This window comes from Peromyscus eremicus, chromosome 14 (genome assembly GCF_949786415.1).
Source record: "Peromyscus eremicus chromosome 14, PerEre_H2_v1, whole genome shotgun sequence".
Lineage (NCBI taxonomy): Eukaryota > Metazoa > Chordata > Mammalia > Rodentia > Cricetidae > Peromyscus > Peromyscus eremicus.
In genome coordinates this window covers 47523106-47545021 of record NC_081430.1, presented here as the reverse complement: position 1 = coordinate 47545021, position 21916 = coordinate 47523106, and the positions used below count along the sequence as shown (strand labels likewise).

The 21916-nt window shown below is 47.1% G+C and overlaps 1 protein-coding gene across 3 annotated transcripts in view; it reads left to right on the top strand.

The window, feature by feature from the left end:
- Positions 1-21916, top strand: part of Foxn3 (forkhead box N3) — a 273922-nt gene that overhangs the window by 61987 nt on the left and 190019 nt on the right. For all 3 annotated transcript variants that reach the window (XM_059279027.1, XM_059279025.1, XM_059279028.1), the window contains exon 2: positions 1640-2196. In XM_059279027.1, the coding sequence (XP_059135010.1) occupies positions 1654-2196 (543 nt within the window). In that variant the 5' untranslated portion in view covers positions 1640-1653. The remainder of the gene's footprint in view (positions 1-1639; positions 2197-21916) is intronic.

The following is a 21916-nucleotide window of genomic DNA, read 5'->3' as shown; positions in this document are numbered from 1 at the left end:
GTTACGCTTGTCAAATGTGATAAAAGTTGCAATTTTTCCTTATGATTTTTTTTTTCTGGTGTGTGTGGGGGGTACAAAATAAAACCAAACCACCAAACCAGTGGCCTCTGGTTACAGTTTTGCCTCCAAGACCCTTCTGTGGGTTGTTTTATGGGATTGGAAGTAACTCTCTGTTAGTTGTTTAGCGGTGCTCTTACCCTGCGAGGAAATGTCACGAAACACGACAGAATCAAAGAGTTTTATTAAGATGAGAGAGACAGATGAGTGCTCAGGCCTGCGGAAGAGACACGTGTGTGGAGAAGAAGAAGGAAGCCGGGAATATGGCGCCGGCTTATAAAGGCTGGGTGGCGCATGCGTAAACAGGTCGATGTGGCTACTCCATGCATGCGCAGATCACATGGTTGCGTTGTGTGCGCTCTTACGCAATCACGCAAAGCCATGGGGTCCTGGTCACGCGAGATGCCTTAGCCCGGAAATGGCTATTTTGACCTGGAACTGACTAGGCGGAAGTGTCTAGGTGCGCTGGACATGCACAACCGTGGGTCTGTCACTCTCCTTGCCTTCCCTCCCCCATCTCTATTATTTTTCCTTACATCAAAAAAAGAGCCGCGGGCGGTGGTGGCGCACGCCTTTAATTCCCAGCACCCGGGAGGCAGAGGCAGGCGGATCTCTGTGAGTTCGAGGCCAGCCTGGTCTACAGAGTGAGTTCCGGGACAGGCTCAAAAGATTACATTTATTTATTTTATATAATATATATATATGTGAATGCATATACGTATGTGTATATATATATATATGTACACACATATATGTCTGTATGTATATATGGGGGTGCATGATTGCCATAGTGCACAGGTGGAGCTCAGGGGACAAATTGCTGGAGTGATTCTCTCTTTGCATCATGTAGGTCTGGGAGATTAAACTCAGGTCAACAGACTCAGCAGCAAGTGCCTTGACGTTTAGTCAGCCACCTTTTTTTTTGAGACTGGATCTCACGGAGGCCAGCTTGGCCTTGAACTCTCATTCTCTCTCGTCCATAACCTCCAGAATGCTGGAATTTCAGGTGTGCTGGGATTACAATTGAGTGAGCACCTTCAGCCCTGGGACTTATTATTATTATTACTATTATTATTATTATTATTATTATTATTATTATTATTTTCTTTTTGAGAAGGATAAACAAGATTGGTACTATAAAGCTGCACTAATTGTCCATTACACTTACTTTGTTGTGTTTATCCTGAGTCTTTAAAGAAATTTGCATGTTATGGATGTGTGTGTGCATTATGGTAGAGGATCAGAGACACCAAATAGTAGTAAGTTCTCCGGTGGTAATGGATGACTGTAGACCCAAGGAGAAGCTGCTTATGATGTATTTGCTCATTAAAAGTGCCCCCTGTATTTTCAGTTTTATTTTATGTAAGGTCCATCCGGTCACCATGCTGCTGCTGACACTGGGGTCATTTTTTTCATTGTGTAACTGGATGGTGGGCTTATGTGGCTACCCATGTGGGAGCCCTGCGATGCCATCACCATGTAACTGAGACCCAGATAGGGGGAGATGGAGTTAGGTGGGACCTGAACCGATCTCTGTTCTGCATTTCTCCAGCTCATCACTTCTCTGCGCTGTCCTTCCTAGGAGCCTTCACGTAAATGGGTCCAGTCATGCCCGCCAGTAAGAAGCCCGAGAGCTCAGGAATCAGCGTGTCCAGTGGACTGAGTCACTGTTACCGGGGCAGCGGCTTCTCCAAGGCCCTCCAGGAAGATGATGACCTCGACTTCCCTCTGCCTGACATCAGATTAGAAGAGGGGACCATGGAAGATGAAGAGCTGACCAACCTGAACTGGCTGCATGAAAGCAAGAACTTGCTGAAGAGCTTTGGGGAGTCGGTCCTCAGGAGTGTCAGTCCCGTCCAGGACCTGGACGATGACACTCCGCCATCCCCTGCCCACTCGGACCTGCCCTATGATGCCAGGCAGAACCCCAATTGCAAGCCCCCTTACTCCTTCAGCTGCCTCATATTTATGGCCATCGAGGACTCTCCAACCAAGCGCCTGCCAGTGAAGGACATCTACAACTGGATCTTGGAACATTTTCCGTATTTTGCGAATGCACCTACTGGGTGGAAAAATTCAGTGAGACATAATTTGTCCTTGAATAAGTGTTTCAAGAAAGTGGACAAAGAGAGGAGTCAGGTATGTTGTGTCATCTGGAATTGATTTTTTTTTTTTTAAATTAACCTGAAGTTTTCAGCATTAAAAATGAATGCATAGTCCACCATGCTGAAGTACTTATGAGTGGATAATTTAACACATTAGATAGTTGTGAAAAACTTACTTCTTCTTAAACATATTGGCTAATGCATTCTTTTTGTTCTTGGGGGGTCAGTCTCTTGAGAGGTACCCTGATAGGATTTCACATACTCTCACAACCGAGCTTTACCAATCCAGTGTCCTCATGTCCTCCTTCCACGTGGTTGGGTCAGTTTGGTTTTAAAGTTCAAAGATCCGTGTGGCATCATAGATTATGCATGCAATACACAGATCACAGTGTATTAATGGAGAGGTTTGCGTATAAGGAAAACGGCCATCAAGGGCTGGAGAAAAATGACTCTTTCTGAATATTGGGAAAAAGGCAACAACGTCTCAGGCTTCTGGAATAAATGGGAGATGATGCATTTTTGGAAGATACTTGAATATACTTATTTATTCTAAGACCAATCAGACTGGAGGTGCGGGTAACTTTTGTGAAATCCAGTCTGTGTGTGTTTGGCGACTTGGAAGCTGCTAGTATGAAGTGTACTGGCTTAGGTTAAGGTTCCCACTCGACACTGGCTTTAAATTATTTTAAGTTGTTTTTTAATTATTTTTTTAATTTGTGTGTGTGTATTTATAAACATATGTAAGTAAGTGCAGGTGCTTTCAGAGGTCAGGGGGGGGTCTACAGTACTTAGAGCTAGATATATAGTTGGTGGTGAGCCATCCCAATGTGGGCCCTGGGAACTGAACTTGAGTCTGCTGCCAGACTGTGGGCAGACCGTGGGCACTCCTAACTGCCGAGCCATTGGTCACAATGCTGGTGATGTCAGGGGTGTATACATTCACGAGCTGCCTTCTTTTCTGGGTCCTCAGCTTTGTGTATATCTGGGGTGATCAATGTGTGCCTCTCATCTAGTGAAATCTGTTTTCCTTGGGAACGCAGTCTTTCCTTTTTCCCAGGTTAAGCGTTTGGCCACCAGTCCCAGGATTTGACTCTGTTCCGTGCTTTAAGATAATTTTAAAAACTTAAAAACCACTCTCCTTCAAAGGAGCAGGCTGTGGCATTAAACACGTTTGTATAGGTCACGTCTTGAAGCAAGAGAGAGAAAGCCTGAGCAGGTAATTCTAGGTTTAGAAAGTGCTCGCCAGGCCCCGAGAGCCGCATGCCACTGGTCAAACAGTGAACGGGGCCTTTAGCTCCATGTCATCCTTTCTGCAAGTTACAGCGTGCCCGCGCCTCAGTTTTTGACATAACACCACTGCACATAAAAGTAATTTAGCTAGTGCGCAGTCTGAAATGTTAAACAGGACCAGCTCCAAGCGTGCAGTGAGTCTTACGAAGATTATTCATCATCCTGCCCTGCTACCAAGCACGGGATGGTGCATGTCAGAGTTTACCAGGAGGCTAGACTGAGTGCCCCCCACCCCCTAGCCTCACACAGGATTCTGGGAGTCACATTTTTCCAGGGGTGTTGGCTGTCCATCTGGGCAAACATTGATACCTGTTGACAGGGAGTGTTTTGAAGGACTTGATATTGTTTTAATTTTCTGAATTGTTGAGTTCTAGCTTCCTAGCCCAGGTGCTGACCTGTATTGACATGTTCCTGATCAAATGCCAGTCAGTTTTGTGGCTGAAAGTTTGTTCCCAGCGTTTTGATGCTGTTTAAAAACAAAGCTACAGTTGTGAGGTTTCCCCCGCCCTCCTCTTTTCTTTTCCTTGGGTGAGCCGGAGCCTCTGGTGACTGTTCAAGTGTCAGACGTGCTCAGTGCTGCCAGGGCCGTAGCCCTGGCCTGTTTACTGGGGTTTTTCTCCTGGGTTTGCTGAGTAAAGGGGAAGGCATTCCTGCTGATACATTGCCCAGTGAGAGTCCCTTGGGCTGTGTAGAGACACTTGTTTTCTTCTCGGGGAGTTTTACTTTGGCAGTAGGTTCAACCCCAGCACAAATGTCTAAACACACCCAAATGTCGGTGAGAAAGCCGTAAGATGAAGGTGAGGATAGGAAGAAGCCAGGCACCTTCTTTTTCCTTTGTTTGTTTTTATGTTTTGATACGTTTTTGAAACTGGAGAACACCGTTTTAAGCTTGGCATAGCAGTGGGAATATGGAATCCTGTGTGATCCTTGTCCCAGAGGGCTTGGAACACAGACCCCACCGGACAACTGTTTGGCCGGCCCCTGGAGCAGGAAGGAACAGGCGAGATTGCATCAGTCACCCAAGGCACTTCGAACGGTCACCTCTTATTTCTCAGGCCCCTCCCTGGAGATTTGGTTCTGAGATGGGCTGGGAAAGTTGGTAGTTGGGAGGCGTCAAGGTGCCTAGGTGTTGTAGGTAAGGTCCCTGACCATTTGTTTGCTGGTTTGTTTGTTTGTTTGTTTTGAGTTTTGATCTCAAGTAGCCTAGGCTGGCCTTAAACTTGATATTTAGCTGTGGGTGACCTTGAACTGAGCCTCTTGCCTCTCCGCCTCCCAAGTGCTGGGGTGGTTTTTTTGTTTGTTTGTTTGTTTTTCCTAAGAGCTCATCAAGAACCGTGTCTCAAGGAAAAAAAAAAAAAAGAACTGTGTCTCCCAATTAAGTCAAGAGAAAATGCAGCTTTGCTTCTGTTTTGTCTCCCAAAGTGCTTCAAAAGACAGGTTAAATTTGTTGTCGTTTAATCGTGGACGTTTTTAGCTGGCAGAAGTGGACAGAGGGATACGAATTTGTGCTCCTGTCACCCCGTGACCCATGTCTAGAGTTAGCGTTTAATGAGAATTGTCTGGTTTCATTCATTCTGGTTGCTGTTGCTCCTGCTGAAGTACTTTGAAGAAGACTGTGAGTCATTTTATTTCAGCGTACTTCAGCGTGTAGGAGACTAAGCTGTAGTTGGTTACGTAGCCACAATGCTAATGTGTCTGTCCAGTCCTCATTCCCCATCCGAGCCTCCCAAGATGGAAAGTCTCAATGTCATCTAAGCCAAGTATTCAAGTAGCTAAGATTGTTCAATGCTTGAATTAGGACCCCAATGTGGCATATGTGATGTTTGGTGCAGGTTTTTGTTCTATTTGTTTAAATATATTGCACCCCGTCCCTCCCTTTCCCACTATTTCATTCCTTTTTTTTTTTTTTTTTTTTTTTTTTTTTTTTTGTTAAGACAGGGTTGCTCTGTGTAGCCTTGGCTGTCCTGGAACTCAGGGATCCTCCAGCCTCTGCCTCCTGAGTGCTGGGATTAAAGTCACGTGTCACCACTGCCCACCTCTCCTTCCCTTCCGTTTTAAAGTCACCCATCACTTGGTCTTCAGAGTGCCTTACATTCTGCCTGCCTCTCTTGGTGTCCTGGAATTTGTCTCCAGCCTCAGGGAGGGAAGTGACCTCTGAGATTGTCTGCTGACCTCCAGGCCCCTTCCCTGGGAACTCAGTGTGTGGAGGAGGGTCTGTGCCCCTGAAGCCTGCCTAACTTGCTTCCGGGATGCTGCTCTCCAGCCTGGTTCGCATGGGTCAGCTGTTCCCTACTCTGTGAACTTCCACATCCGACTTTCATCCCGCCAGGTTATCAGTGGGTGATCTTTGCTCACATCAATCAAGGTCACGTTGTTGATTTTTTTAAAGTCTGGGATCATGTTCTTTTTCCTTCTTCTTCTTTTAGATACAAGTCTCAGGACTTGAATTTAGCGTGTACTGACTTCTCTGGGGACTTGAAAATGAGAAATAAAAATGCAGTTAATTTTTGTAGACTAGGTTAGAATGGAGCAGGTATGTGTGTTTCTATTTCCGTGCTTTTCATTTATTTCCTTTCTTGCTGTTTTAACAAAAAATACTATTGTCGCCAGAAGGTTTATAAAGGAAACCGAGTACACAGTGTGCTTATTATATATGAGGCTGGCTGCTTTGAATGCAGTTTTGGCCTGTAGGGGTGGCTGCGTGGCCTAGCAGGACTCTGGTGTTGGTGGTTGGCACACCTGAGCATCTTGATCCCTCGGTTTTCATGTGTGTAGAAGCAGCCATTGGAAGTGGCTCAGTGCCTTGGGGTCTTCGATGTCTGAGGCATTGTTGACCCACTACCCGAATTCATTGGCAACATATCAAGTGCTAATGAGTACTCTGTTTGTCTAGGGAGAGGTTCTTGAGGTTTTGTTTTCTTAGGGTTTTCCCCCCCCTCTATTCCTTTTCTTTCTCTTTCTTCTTTCATTAGATCAAACATGCTAAGCAAGGTCATCGTAGTGACAGTGACATGGCCATGTTATGTCCAGAGAGAACAGTTATGCCATAGCATAGGAGACAGGTAAAGTCCTGATTAATTCTGGGCATGCAGGATAAAGAACTAGAGAGGGTAAGCAGGAGAGATTTAGTAAGTGTAGAGACTATTTTTTGTACTCTTGGGTTTTTATGTTTGTTTGTTTTTGTTATTTTTTGAGACAGGGTTTCTCTGTGTAGCTTTGGAGCCTGTCCTGGAACTCGCTCTGTAGACCAGGCTGGCCTCACCTCTGCCTCCCGAATGCTGGGATTAAAGGCACATGTATCACCGTGAGCTAACATTTGTGACAGTTTCCCTTATGCACGGTGACCTCTCACTCCTTCTCCTTTTGGAACCCAGAGTATTTCTGTTTCCTGTGACACTGGTCAGTAATCTGTTGAACTGGTGATCCCTTTAGGAGGAAGACAGCCCAGCCCTGCCTCGCCCTCCCCTGCCTTGCTTTTCATTTCCCCTCCTCACACCGCTCTTTGGAGGACATCACAGCCTGACCCTGATGCATTAGCAGTAAGGTCCACTGGAATATGCAGAAATGTGATGAGGTGTGGGGGATGCTTTTGAGGCCAGTGAGGACCCATCAGCCTGTGCGGGGCTGCTATTTCCTGTTGGCTGTGTGCTGGAGATCTTGGCATGTGACTGTGCCATTCTTGCTTAGGACTCACCTCAGCTCCCTGGTCCATGAGTTCTCTGTTGAGTTCAGAGGAGAGGTGCCGAGTGTTGGGGAGAAGATAGGCAAAATTTATTTTAAAGTACCCTCAGGAGTTGAAAGTGGACAGTGACCAAAGGTGCCGTCACATAGGGGCGAGAGTGGACAATAGCCAGGGAGACCATTGTGCCGGATAAATGGGCGATAGTGCACATTTGGAAGAGCATTGAATATACTTTCATACTCCAAGACCAATCAGAGGCTTGAGGTACTTGTGACTTATGAAATCTGGTGTATTGTGGGTTGAGGTAGACTACACAATTTCTTAGTTTCCGGTGCTGATGGTGGTCCTGGAGGGCGTTTCTTCCCAGGTGATTGATCGACCCATTTGAGTTAAGTGTGTGTGTGTGTGTGTGTGTGTGTGTGTGTGTCTGTGTCTGTGTCTGTGTGTGTGTCTGTCTGTCTGTCTGCTACTTACTCTCTAGCCCTGGCTGGCCTGAAAAAATGTGTGTGCCACCACATCTGACTATACTATTTTTAATTATGTCTGTGTGAGTGTGTGAGTACGTGCATGTGAGTGCAGACGTCAGAGGAGACCAGAGGCATCTGATTTCCAGAGCTGGAGTTACAGACAGTTGTGAGTTACCCGATAAGGATGCTGGAAACTGAACTCTTTGCAAGAGCAGTGTTGGTTCTCTGGAGCCATCTCTCCAACCCCCGTTTGGACTAACTCTTAAGGGACAATACTCTGTTTTTGTTCTTGACCAGAGTGCCTCTGAGAGACAGTAGCCCAAGGATCTTTTAGGCCGTTCAGAATGTCGTGTCAAGGTAGATCTCTTCAATTTTTTGTTTGTTTGTTTTTGTTTGTTTGTTTTTCGAGACAGGTTTTCTCTGTGTAGCTTTTGGAGCCTGTCCTGGAACTCGCTCTGTAGACCAGGCTGGCCTTGAACTCTCAGAGATCCACTTACCTCTGCCTCCCAAGTGCTGGGATTAAAGGCATGCGTCACCACCGCCTGGCTTGCCATATCTTTTTTGCTTTTAATTAATTTTTGTTTTTGAGACAGGGTCTCACTATGTACCTTTGACAGGCTTGGAACTCCCTGTGTAGACCAGGTTGGCCTTGAACTCTGATAACTCTGCTTCCCTAGTGCTGGGATTAAAGCCATGTGCCACCACACGACCCTCATGTGGTATTTTCAGTTTTTAGAAGCTGCCATTGTGGTGCTTCCTCCTTACACTGGGCATTTTTCAAGTTTTAAGGATCTTTGGGATTCTCTTCAGGGACTGATACTTTCCCTTTCTTTAAAGTCTTCGTCCGCAGGGTTACAGGAGTTGGAGTCCAAAGCTGGTTGTGAAGGAGGGGTGGTCCGTCAGTGACCTTTAAAAGTTCCTAATAGACTGTTAGTCTTCATCATCTTGAGGTTGAGTTCTTATCAGGATGTTGGTCAGGGGAGCTGGGCTTCAGAGAAAGAGTCAGGGAAAGCATGGTTAGTATCTGAAAGAAAAGCTGGCAAGATGGTAAAGTTAGAACTCAGATCAGCTTTCCTGGAGTTGGGGCGGGGGTGGACTAGGGGAGTCCTGGCGAGGTTACTGACTAGTTTAGTACAGGTCTAGCTAGATTAGGTGTGTTGGTTAGTTTTCTTTTGTCAGCTTGACACAAGCTAAGGTTATCTGAGAAGGGGGTATGGAAACTGAGAAAATGTCCCCATTAAAATTCTCCTGTTAGCAAGCCCTTGGGGGCATTTTCTTGATTGATGTGAGGGGTCCAGCCTGCTAGGTGGGGTCAGTGCCCTCTCTGGGCAAGTGGTCCTGGGGTGTATAAGAAAGCACACTGAGCAAGCCAGGAGGATCAGGCAAGTAAGCAGCATTCCTCACGTGTTCTGCTTCAGTTCCTGCCTTGGCCTCCCCCATGATGAACTCTAAGTCAGAACCCCCCCCCCCACCAGGTTGCTTTGATCTTGGAGTTTTATCATAGCAATAGAAAGCAAACTAGGCCTGGAGGAGATAATAGTATATAATGTTCTAATCTTTGGAGCAGATCAGAATGTCACGTCTCCACCTGGGGCCAGAGTATTTCATTCTTTGGGCCAGGAGGTGTAGAAGGAGCAGTTTCAATGTTTTCCTTTCTAGTGTTACCAGGGCAACAGGAGGTGAGTTCCAAGCAGAGCATGAGGGAGGGATCCATCTTCATTTGCTTCCAAGGCTGCTGACCCCTTTCTAGCTATCTCACAGGAATCTTTTCTTTCTTTCTATAAAAAAAAAAAAAACCAAAACCAAAAACAAACAAACATTATTTGATGTGTATAGTATTTTGTCTGCATGCATGTCTGTGCACAGCACGAACGCCTGGTGCCCTGAAGGTCAGAAGTTGCTGAATCCCTTGGGACTTGAGTCACATACAGTGGTAAGCCACCACGTGGGTGCTGGGAATCAAACCTACATCTTCCAGAAAAGCAGCTAGTGCTCTTAACTGCTGAGACAGTGCTCCACCCTCCGATGGAATCTTCAGACAAGCATCCTCTGTGGTCCCTCCAAATCATCATACTCCTGTTGGCCATGTGTCCTGGTTGATCCTGTCCATATGTTCCTTCCATTCCCTGTTTCTTTCAGATGGGCTCCTTCTTCATCCTTACATTGCCTGAGAAACACATACTTACCTGTTGTCCCTCTCAAGTAGGCTACTTGTTAGTCTGCTTGCTCATTCATTCATTCATTCATTCAGTAAACTTCAAAGTCCCCAACTTTCCTTTTTGAAATCCATAACTAAGTCTATTGAGATATATAGTCAACTGTATCATTGTTATTACAGGGGAATTGTACCTTTTTGTGGGTTGTTGGCCTCATGAGTAAAAATAATTTATCCACTGGGGGTTGTAGGTCAGTAGTAGAGCACTTGACTAACATGCATGAATCCTAGGTTCAATCCCTAGGGGGCAGGGGCTTTTAAAACACTGACTCATGGGGCTGGAGAGATGGCTCAGTAGTTAAGAGCATTGGCTGCTCTTCCAGAGGGCCTAGGTTCAATTCCCAGCACCCCCATGGCAGCTCACAATCTGTAATTCCAGTTCCAGGGGATCTGACACCTTCACACCAATACACATAAAATAAAGTCAGATTTAAAAAAAAAAAAAAAAAAAAGGCGCCGGACGCCTTTAATCCCAGCACTCGGGAGGCAGAGCCAGGCGGATCTCTGTGAGTTCGAGGCCAGCCTGGGCTACCAAGTGAGTTCCAGGAGAGGCGCAAAGCTACACAGAGAAACCCTGTCTCGAAAAACCAAAAAAAAAAAAAAAAAAAAAGCACTGACTCAGAGGGAAGCTCAAGGACGGTTTTATTAGAGTTCAAGAGGACAAGAACAGGGTAGACTGTTGTGTATCATGGTAGCTGCTGGGAGGCGGGAGATGGGTAGGAGGAAAAGCATAGCCATGTCTTGTGAGTTAGGGTCCAAGAAAGTAGGCAGGCTCAGCAGTGGAGGTTAGTAAGCAGTTACACAGGGGAGAGAGAGAAAGAGTGACAATCTCCAGACTCTCAGGGCAAGAATGTTTAGGACCTTGACCCATTTCCAAAGAAGAGACAGGCAGGGAAAAGAAAAAGTTGGGTTCTTTGAGTTAGAACTCACAAGAGCAGTCAGGCTCGGCAGTGAAGGTGTGTAATCAACTGTACTGGGGGAGGGGCTTCTCGACACACATACATTGTCTCATTAAGGGAGTAATTAGTCTTCCTGTCTCCTTAGTTTGTCTTCAGGTGAATCAGCTTCCGGTGGTCTGCTGCACAGGTGATGGACAGGCCTAGTTGGATTACCTCTTAAAGGAGTTTGTATAGTATGTAATATTTAGGACAGCTTAGAATATCATCCAGGGCTAGAGGCAATGTTCTATTCTTTTGACCTGGAGGACATACATAGCTTTCTCTTAGTGGGCCTTAGCAAAGTCCCCAGAGCTCCATCTTTTCACATGGTATTTTGAATCCTAAGGAGGGGTAAAGCTGATACTCTTTCTGTGTTGCCAGGGAACAGGGACGTGTCTATCCTCAGTGGCCTCTGAGCCTGCTGCCTGTCCAGCTCTCGACAATGGTGAGCACTGCTTACAGGGGTCCCTGGCCCTCTGAACTCTACCTATGGAACAGAACACTGTAGGTGCTGGACCTTCCCCAGGAAAGAAGCCCTTTGTTTATTATTTCAGTGCTACATTTTAATTATCTGTGCCCTGCTTCTCCCATCACCACCTTTCTGGCCCTTCATGCATCGGGGGTCCACGTTCTGCAGGCCCCACAGTGACTTCCCCGGAAGATTCTGATGTCCTCTGTGAGGGTCTGGCAGTGCCCCTGGGAAACTTGCTTCTTTCGGACGGAGGGCCCCATCAATGTATCTGTCAGCATCCCTGACTCCCGGCTGTGGAGAGCCGAGGTTTTCTCAGTGCTGACGCCTCTTCCTTAGCACACTGCCAACAGATTGCTTTTCGAACCTTCCCTGTCAAGCTGAAAATGCCTTGGGGTTTCCCTCTGAGATCATTTCAGCTGCAGGATAGTTCTCTACAGTAAATAATAGGAGGCCAGCACACCTGAAAGGCCTGTGGTTTGCTTCTTTAAAAGAAGTGATGAGTGCGTAGATTAATGCGTGTTCTTAAGTTCCGTGTGGTGCTGGGGAATGGAGCCTAAGGGCCTTGCCCCCGCTGTACTTGCTCGGTTGCCCGCCATTGCCCACCCATACTTTCCACTCAGTCATCTAAGTCCTGCTCATCTAAATGCTTTTGAATGCTGGCAAGATGGTGGGCAGTTGTAGCCTCCATGGAAAATTCCACTGCTTTTTACACTTGAAACAGAAAAATTTTAAAATCCTTTAACGGCTGGCCAGGCACAGTTGGTGCACACCCATAATCCCAGCACCTGGGAGGTGCAGGCTGGAAGCTCAGTAGCAGGGAGAACAGCCTCTGGTGTGTGGTGAACTCCGCCACAGCTTAGGCTCTAGGAGACCCTAAAACAAAGCCCCCAAAAACACAAATATGGAGTGTGTGCTGCTGTATTGCTTATCTGATGCCACTGTGTTTGTCGACAGTTTGGCTTTACCAGTTTTAATTTTTTTGTGATTTCTCTCTGTGCATAATAAATATCTTGACTGATCAGTCCTTTGTATTTCCTCCCACACTGGCCCCTTTCAGACCATCATTATTTCTTCTTCAAGTCGTGCCTTCATGATAACAGGCTATTAGTATCGTGGACCTAGTAGCTTCTTCAGGAACTTCTTCCGCTTCTTCAGGTGATGTTGAAGGTCCGAGTTAAAAGTGAGGTTTGATTCTCATCGTAGATGCTAACATTCCAAGGAGAATGTAGACTAAAAATGTACAAGGCACCGGTAGTCCCAGAAACCTGCTAGGCCCTGATTGGTACCATGCTAAGGCAGCTAGGCAGGCTTTCCTTCGCAGAGAGAGCCCTTAGGAGGTGAGGAAACACGATGATGGGGAAGTTAATATTCCAGGAGGAAGGAAACAGCCCAGTTGTTAACAGAGCAGTCTTAGTGTGCCCTATGATGGGAACGGATAGGCTCTGGCATGGCTGTGCTGGAAAAGGCACTGACTTAAGGCCACTGACTTAAGCAAGCTAGCCAAGTATTCCTCTGTCACAGGGATGAGTCCCCTGCTGTTATTTTTAGTGCGTTGCTGGTTTCTGTTCAAGTCTTTCATGGTCCAAGATGGCACCAGCTAGCACAGAGATGAAGGGAAAGACAAAGGGGGTCCTGTGGAATTAGCAGTTTTCAGGGACTTTCTCCATTATGTTGCTTTTTTATCTCATTGGCTATGCTTTGTTCATATGATCTCTTTTAGCTACAAGGAAGGTTGGGAAATGTAGTTCTGTTGTGATGCACACACCCACACCCACATACCCACACACATAAAATGTTAATTCTATTACTAAGCCATATGGGATCTTCTGTCACAAAGGTCTGGATGCTGAGACTCACATGGCTGGACAAGAGATGTGTTGGGACATTGTCAGCATAAAAAGAAAGTGGCTGGAAGGCTCTGTCAATGATACTAGGGACCTAGTGGAAGGGTACAGGTGCAGGGACAGCGTAAAGATGCCAACCTTGTCTTTCTTTAAAATGGTCCAGTTGACTAGAGTTTTACTTCAAGATATTCTGGTTAAGTTGCATTGAGCATCTTCAAAAGCAGAGTGGCTTGACAGAGGTGGAGATCGTACCTGCGCCAAGATGGCTAAGACGGAAAGCGAGGAAGGATCTCGTTGAAGACGGAGTCGTGCCTAAAGTTGTTCTTTTAATAATAACTTGATAGTTTGCTCCCTGAGATTACAGGCAGTTCTGAGAACAGAGTCAAGCCTTTGATTTTGAGCTCTCTCTCCCGCCTGGGCTTGTTTGAGTACCTGTCCCTTGAACTCAGCAGGAGGCAGTAAATACAGGCAGAGCTCCTAGCTGCTCTTGCATCCTTCCCCTTAGAGCTAGCTCCTAGGGTGTGCGGGGGTCTCCTCTGGACCCTAGGGGCTCGAGTCCAGTGTTCCCCTCCACTTACTGGAGCCCTTTGAAGTGTCTCTTGGAAAGCTGCGGCTGTCCTCTGGGGACAAGACCTATAAGTGTTTTAACTAATGTCATTAGCCAGAAGACTCCCAGGTAGCGGAACCTTCGTATATGCTGTTTTTAGAAAGAAAGGTCAAATCATGTGAGCGCCGACTTCAGGCTGCCTGGCGCAGAGCCAGGGTATAGAGCGCCCCCCACCCCCCCACCAGCATTGCTGGTGTGAGTCCTGAGATGCCGGATGAATCAGCTGTAGATGATGTCATCTAAGGCGAAAGATAGTGTTTGCAGCTAAGCTCCGGAGACCTCAAAGAACACTTAGTTTGCAAAGTGAAAATTAGGCTTTGTATTTGCGAAGGAAAGTAGCCTCCCTACATTTCAGCAGTGGTTCACGAAGGCTGTACCTGCTTGTGGGACTGTCGACACTGGATCACAGCTAACTGGGTGATCTCCTAGATGCTCCACAGATTGGGGGGTTGGAGATGAGGAGGCGTGTGTTTACACAGCCCTCCCAGTTTGTGGGCCGGGCAGGTTACGTGTCAGGTAGTGTATGCTGTGAGGAAAGTTAAAGAGGGTAATGCAGTAGAAAGGGGCAGGAAGGAGGGAGTGTAGAGGCTTTCCAGAGGAACTGACTGGGCATGCCTTGGCTGGCAAGCGGGATCAAACCCTGCAAGGGCTCTGAGGTGGTAACAGCTGGGAATGTCCAAAGAGCAGCAAGACAGCTTTAGGAAGCGTATTAGAAACAGGACGGTTGGACATTTAAAGGGACTGGAGCAGAGATTACCTTTAGAGGCTTCTGAGTGGTGACAGTTATTCCGGCTTGTTTCAAGATCAGAATCTGTAGGCACAGGTATAGGGACACATTTGGGGGGGGGGAGTGGTAAGGGAAGAATTCGACAGTGTTCGGTTTGAGTTAGGGTTTTGTTGTTAGAAACAGAGTCTCACCATGTAGCCCTAGCTAGTCTCCAACTCAGAGAAATCCACCTGCCTCAGTGTCCCGAGTGCTGGGATTAAAGGCGTTCACTACCATACCCTGTGTCAATGTTTTTGTCTTTCTCTCTCTCTCTCTTTTTCGGAGCTGAGGACTGAACCCAGGGCTAGGCAAGCGCTCTACCACTGAGCTAAATCCCCAACCCCCCCCCCTCTTTCTCTTGTGAGGTAGCTTTTAAATATCTGAATAGAGCCATCAAGTTGCAAGTTTGATATGTGAACTTGAAGCCCAGTGGGAAGTTGGAGTACAGGTGTAAGTTAGGGACTCATTAATGTATAAGTAATGGAAAAGAGAATTCCTGGATTAACTCTCAACCAGAAGGAAGTCAGACCTCTGTCTCAGTTCTTTACTTTCTGCAGTAAGGATGCAACTTCTAAACTAAATGTGTTTGGAGCAGTCCTGTTATTTCTGATATGATGGGAAAATGCACTCAGTACACGTCCGTTTAGCACCCCATTTAGCAAAGTCCCCTACCCCAAGACTTCTGTGAGTTCCCTGCCATCTGGTCCCTGGCCAGAGAAGGATTTTTCTTGTATACGTGTCTCCATAGCAACGAGTTTGCGGTTGATATGGAAAGTAAGAAGTTGCCTTAGCAACGGAGTTACTGATGTGGTGGCTCCCTTGCTTCCCTGGAGTGGAGGGTGAGCTGACCAGACTCGTTCAAATGCATTGTGAAGGGCTACACAGGCTGGCCCTACTGGTGTAAAAAAACTAGCCTAGCTTTAAGAGAGGTTGCATCCCTCTCCTCTTCCGGAGGAAGGGCACTCCTGTGGTAATAAATCAGACAAAAGTAGTTGCTGAAATCAGACAAATGTAGTTGCTGTCAGTTGAAATAGATTATAAGAGGGTTTTCCTAGAGGAGCAGTTTTGTTTGCTTTGACAGAATGCTATAGTCACAGAGTATTTGGTCGCCACTACTGTTGGGGTAAGTAAAAGAACATCTATCCCAGGGACATAATAATCAGTCCAGCGGGCCAGAGCCCAAGAGCAACACAGCTCACCTCAGGTCTGGTGTGGCTGGAACTGCCCCTGTCCTTCTGTGACCACATGGACACTCTGCACTCTTTCTCTGGGGGTCTGGTCTGGCCTCCTGGCTCTTCGCTGTGGCACTCAATGTCTGCCGACTCCCACCCTTGACTTGCTGTCCTGGAGTGTCTGTGATAAGTGGTCCAGTCCCAGTGCTCAGTGAGTGGATGCCCACCCTCTTCTTTGTGTGGTGTGCTTGCCATCTTAGATACTAAGACTTGTTCTCCTCCTGGGTCGGGTGTTCAGCCCAGGGCAGAACAGGGCCGGGTCTGTGAATTCAGGATCGCAGCTGGGAAGGCTGCCTCTTGGGGCTCTATAGAGTGAGGTCTGGTATGGTGATACACATCTGTAATGTCACCCTTGAACTCTGGAGGCTAAGGCAGGAGGGTGTCAGGTTCAGGGCCAGCCTAGGCTACAAAGTAAGACCTTATTTCCAAAACAAACAAACAAACAAACAAACAAACTCATTTTTGAGGCGTACTGGGGGCTTTAGTAGGTGGTGGATATTAGCACACCGGGAAACTTTAGGACTGTCCCAAGACCCCTCCTGGTCCTTTACCAGCAGTGATGGTTAGATTTAATGGTCAGTGTGATAGGATTGAGGATCTCATGGGAAGGGTGTCTCAGTGATAGGCTGTCTAGATCAGGTTGCCTGTGGGCGTGTATGTGTGGATTGTCTTGATTACTCTTACCCACTATGGGTGGTACCATTCCCTGGACTTGGGGTCCGGGGTTAGATAGAAAGGAGAAAACTAGCTGAGCAGGTACGCAGCATTGTCTCTGTGTTCTTGACTGTGGATGTGAGTAGCTACTTCAGGTTCCTGCCATGGATTCCCTGTAGTGATGGACTGTGACCTGGAATTGTGAGATGAGGTAACCCTCCTTTCCCTGAAGCCCTTTCCTCTAATTGTTTGCCACTGGGAAGGAAACTAAGTCACACGCCCGCGATGCTTTCGCTTTTCTCTCATTTCCATGGACCTGCAGTGGCTGTCCCCCAACAACCACAGCTTTCTTTGGTGTCTCCTGCCTCCTGCCAGCTGCCCTCAAATGTCCTCCCGTCACGGGGTTGAGTGACTCCCGAGAAATCAGGAACTCGGGGCCCCTGATCCAGGCAGGAATAAATGCCAGCTGTCTAATACACATTGTCCTAATTTTCCAGATCAAGAGATTGAGCAATTGTCTTGACCACTGTGTACCAACCCATGTCATCATACTATTTCCAAAAAGGGGAGAAATGTGATTGATTATTCTATGCCAGGGACTAGCGCTACAGAGATTTCACAAAACTCTGGTTGTCGAGACTGGGTGAAAATTAAAACAGACCGGGAAGGCATTGGGTGATTGCCAAGGGCTTGGCCAGTGGCCAGAGTTGCGTGGGTTGGAGCTTTGGAGGAGCGAATGGCCCATCCTGGATAGCAGTGTTCCTGGAGGGGCCTGAGGAGAAGAGAGGACTGTGGTAGTTGTCTTCTGAGTGTCCGCACCAAGGCTGGTGTCAGGAGGAGGAGGTCAGCGTTGGCTTGGGACACTGAGTGTGAAACTGGGAGCAGAAATTTCCGCAGGGGTTTGTTGGGGGCTCTTTGGAATGGTGAGATCCATTTGTAGTTAGGGTCTCACAGCTTCCCAGCAACTGTAAATGAGCTAGCACGGGCTTTTTACACGGGGAGTTGGAGGTTCAGAGAGCATCAGTGACTTGGCCAGGCTCTGGGCTGCCTTCTGAGACTTGCTTCGGTTTCAAGGCAGATGGATGGTTCCCGTGGTAAAGGGGCTAAGGTGTGCCCTAACCTCTTGAATGACGCACTGAGAAGCTAGGATTCATCCTGAAGGCTGAAGGACTGGGGACCTGGCTCAGTGGGGAGCCCATAGCTGTTCTGAGCGCAGAGTGATTCCCCTGGTGCCTTAGATACTTCTTCTTACATCAACAATTTTTACTGCCCAGAAATTCATGGAGAAAATTCATGGAGAATGCTGTCCCATAGAGTTAACCAGTATGAACCAGATTTCTTTTCATTTTTTTTTTTGTAATCTATTTTCTTTCTATTGAAAATGGATTTTTCTCCCACACAACACATCCCAATCAGTCTCCTCTTCCATGTGGATCCACCCCTCTTCTGTCTCTCATAAGAAAACAAACAGGCTTCCAAAGGATAATATAAAATATAATAGGGTAAAACAAAAGCTCACACATCAGAATTGGGCAAATAAACAAACAGAAGGAACAGAGCTCAAGAAAAGACACAAGAAATAGACCTACTCGTTCACACACTCAGGAATCCCTCAGAAACACCCCACTGGAAGCCACAGTATGTACACAAAGGCCCTGTAGGGTAAAAGAGAGAAGAAAAAATATATAAATAAAATAAAATGAAAATATAAAAAAAGAATAAGATAATAAAAAAACAAAAAAAGGAGTGACATTATGAGGGGCAAGGAACCTCCAAAGATGCCACTGAGCTTGTTTTCTGTTGGCCATCCGCTGGTGACATGTAGCCTACCCTTAAGCGTGGTTTGTTTCCCCAGTGAGATTCCCTTGGGGGAAATCAAATTTTCATTTGCAAGCAGCCATCGACTGGAGGTAGCTTCTAGGGTAGGGATGGGGGCATGTGTCCACTTCTCCTTGCAGCTCCAGGGCCCCATCTGGTGCAGACCCGTGCAGGCACTGTGCGTGCTGCCTCAGTCTCCGTGAGCTCTTATGTGTGTCAATTAGTTTAGAGGGCCTTGTTTCCTTGGTGTCCTCCGTCTCCTCTGGCTCTTACATTCTGTTTGCCTCCTCTTCCGCAGGGTCTCTGAGCCCTGAGGGAAAAGGGATTCGATGGAGATAATACATTTTGGACTGAGTGTATGGACCAGATTTCTATTCAAACCAGGAAAAAGGCTTTGGGCGCTTGTTTCTTATTTTAAACATTTTGTTCTTACTGTTCTTTAATGATTCTTGTTTTGATTGATCGTGGATGTATACTGTTGATGTGAACACGCTAACGTCTTGACCGCTCTGCTGTTTCTGTAACATATGGAGCGATGGAAAGAGCCACCTCTCAGCACTGCCCTCTGGGTTTGGTAGCTTGTGGGTTCAGCTTGTTGGTTTTCATTGGCATTGTAGGTGAGTACAGTGATGGTAACCTTCTTGTTCTTTGGGATTCAACAACATTTACCGAGTTAAATGTTACTTAGCATATGGAGATTTTTGTACTTAGTACTGTGGAGGACACAAAGTATGTAACCCGGGTTCTTGTGGGATGCTTTGGGGTGACCTTGGATGCTTCTGTCTTCAGCCTTACGCCTGATCACTCATTAAAGTCCTTTGCTTCCGCCTCCTGAGTGACTCTTCATCCCCTCCCTAGTACACTGTCCCTCATCTCTTGTTCTTGGAATCGTCTATCTGAGTTTTCCCATCTCCCCTTGCTCCCATCACAGCACCACAGTTCAGCACACAGCCCCTTGTGCTCCCTGTGGCCTGGAATGCTGTGTCTTCTACATCACCAGCTTTTAGAATAATCGACTGGGATAATCCAGGAGGGCAGACTTCATGGACTTAGGGAGAACGCCTGGAGCTGTTGTATGGGAACTGGGCATTTTCCGTGTGTGTGCACTTGAGTGGAGGCAGGAGGTTGACTTCAGGTGTCTTTGTTAGTTGTTGTGCTCCTTGTGTTTTGAGACAAGGCCTTTCCCCGAGCCTGGAGCTTGCTGACTCAGCCTTACTTGAGAGCCCCACGGAGCCTCCGGTCTCCGTGTCTCCGACGTAGGGATTACAGGCTCATGCCACCATATCCCATTTGTAACGTGGGTACAGTGGAACCAAACTTGGGTCTTCATGCTTGTGCTGTCAACACTTTAGTGACTGAACTCACCCCCTAGCCCTAGAAATATACTTTTATAAGCTCCTCAAATGATGATTCTGAAGTTTGTAGAACAAGGGGAAACTTCAGGGGTTCTTCTGAGTGCTATCTTTCCACTTCAATTAGGTAAGATTTTAATGATGTCCAGTGACCTGTAGTGTCCAGTGTAACTCTCAAAGGGTTAATGTAAATATCACATGCATCAGCTGTAATCTATGTGGCTTTATTCTGACTCTCCCATCCCTCCTCAGCCTCAGTTAGATTATTTTCCAGCAAATCCGAGCCATCCCATCCCTGTCAGCATGCATCTATATTACAGGAGGATTAAAGACACATGTAGCCACAAAGCAACTGTAACACCAACTCCATTCCTGTTTATCATACAAAGTCTTAGTGTCAGGACATACCTGATTGGTTAACAACAACAAAATTCTCAATGCTTTGTTCAAATTAGAATTTAAAAAAAAGTTTTTCTGTGGCATTCGATGGACTTGCCTCTTTGCTCTCTTATTGGTCGGTGCCCCTTGCCTGCCCCCCCTTGAAGGAAGCTTGGCTTCCCTCACCTCTCCCTAGTCTTTTAGGTTCTCCAGGCCTTCTGCTGTGATCAGGGCTCCCCGAGAGACACCGACTTATGGCCGCACCTGCTGTTCCTCTGCCTGGGCGATCTCCCTCCCTTCCCTCCGTGAGAAGCTGTGTCTCCACTTGGAAAACTCAGCTGACCCCACACCTCTGCCAAAACTTGCTTAGACCCAGTTTATTTAAGGTTTATTTTATTTTATTTTATTTTTATTCATGTGTACATGTGCATATGTGTAAGAGTGTGTGTGTGTGTGTGTGTGTGTGTGTGTGTGTGTGTGCGCGCGCGCGCGCGCGCGCGCGCGCCCTGGAAACCAGAAGAGGGTGTTGGATTCCTTGGAACTGGATTTACAGGCTTTTGTGAACCACCCACTGTGGGAGCTGGGAACTGAACTCAGGTCTTCTACCAGAGCATCAAGCTCTCTCAAGTGCTGAACCAGCTCTCCAGCCCATCTCTCCCACACCTAATTTAATCCGCTCCCACGCAGTCTGTCCGTTACTTTACAGCATTTACTTTGCAGTGAGTTATCTGTCCCTTCCTTGAACTTCTCTCCCTACTGGAGACTGAGGGTAGGAAATGCTTCTGTGTTGGGTCCCTCTTGTGTATGAGACCCAGTATGGAACCTGGCAAATGGTAGGTCCTCGTGAAATGTGACATGATGGAGAAGCACAGTAGTTAACTCAGGCATTCTATAAAACGTAAGTTGAGCTCTGGAACACTTGAGCATTGATGACCACACACAGGGGAAGGAGGGCTCTGTGGGAGTTGCTCCCCCTACACAGAGCACTGCTTCTGGTTGTTTTTTTGTTTTTAAACACCATTACCTCTGATCTTACGGGTCTGTCCAGATTGACAGCCTCTTTCCATCTCTGACGGCCAAGACCTTCCTCCTCCTCCTCGTCTCCATCACTGCCACACTTGCCACAGTTAGCAGCAAGGAGACACAGTGCTGCGTGTGCTGGTGTAAGCGGTATTTTGTAGTTGGGAGAAAAGAGGCAGTTCGAACGGTGCTTGAAGAACTGGCCCCTCCCATATGCCAGTTTCTTAGTAAGTCGTCTGCCCCCGTTAAAGTGAACCGGTGTGTCTGCCCCCGTTAAAGTGAACCGGTGTGTCTGCCCCCGTTAAAGTGAACCGGTGTGTCTGCCCCCGTTAAAGTGAACCAGTGTGTCTGCCCCCTTTAAAGTGAACCGGTGTGTCTGCCCCGTTAAAGTGAACCGGTGTGTCTGCCCCCGTTAAAGTGAACCGGTGTGTCTGCCCCGTTAAAGTGAACCGGTGTGTCTGCCCCCGTTAAAGTGAACTGGTGTGCAGCAAACCCCTCTTGGCTGATGACGTTCTCTTTAAGGCTTTAGTGGAGTTTTGCTGGGATCCTAGAGGGTGACATAGGTTGATGCGTGAAGAGTCGAAGTTCTGTGGAGGGAAAGCAGTTGCTAAACACCTCTACGGTTGTGCAGAGGACCAGCTCTCCTGCCTCAGTCTGGTCCTTCTTTTCTCTCTCTTCCTTTAAGGACTCTGATTAACCGGGAAAGGACACGACCTTGTGATATTTCCATGTGCTTCGTGTTCCCTGGTGTATCTTTTCATGGAATTGTCACATGTCCTCTGTCTTTATAAGTGATTTATCATCTCTGTTGTGACCTCTGAGACTGCTCAGACTTGTGCGATTCTTTGTTTCATGGATTGCACAGGATGTCCTGGAAGGTTTAGTCTTTGCCCGAGTCTGGATGTGGTGTTATGTCACCTGTGAGTTGGCACGTAGTGACTGGTGAAATGCACACGGGTCCTTCCTGCGAGCACAGGGCGTGTTTGTTCCTTCTGGTATTAGGTAGAGAGCACTAAAAT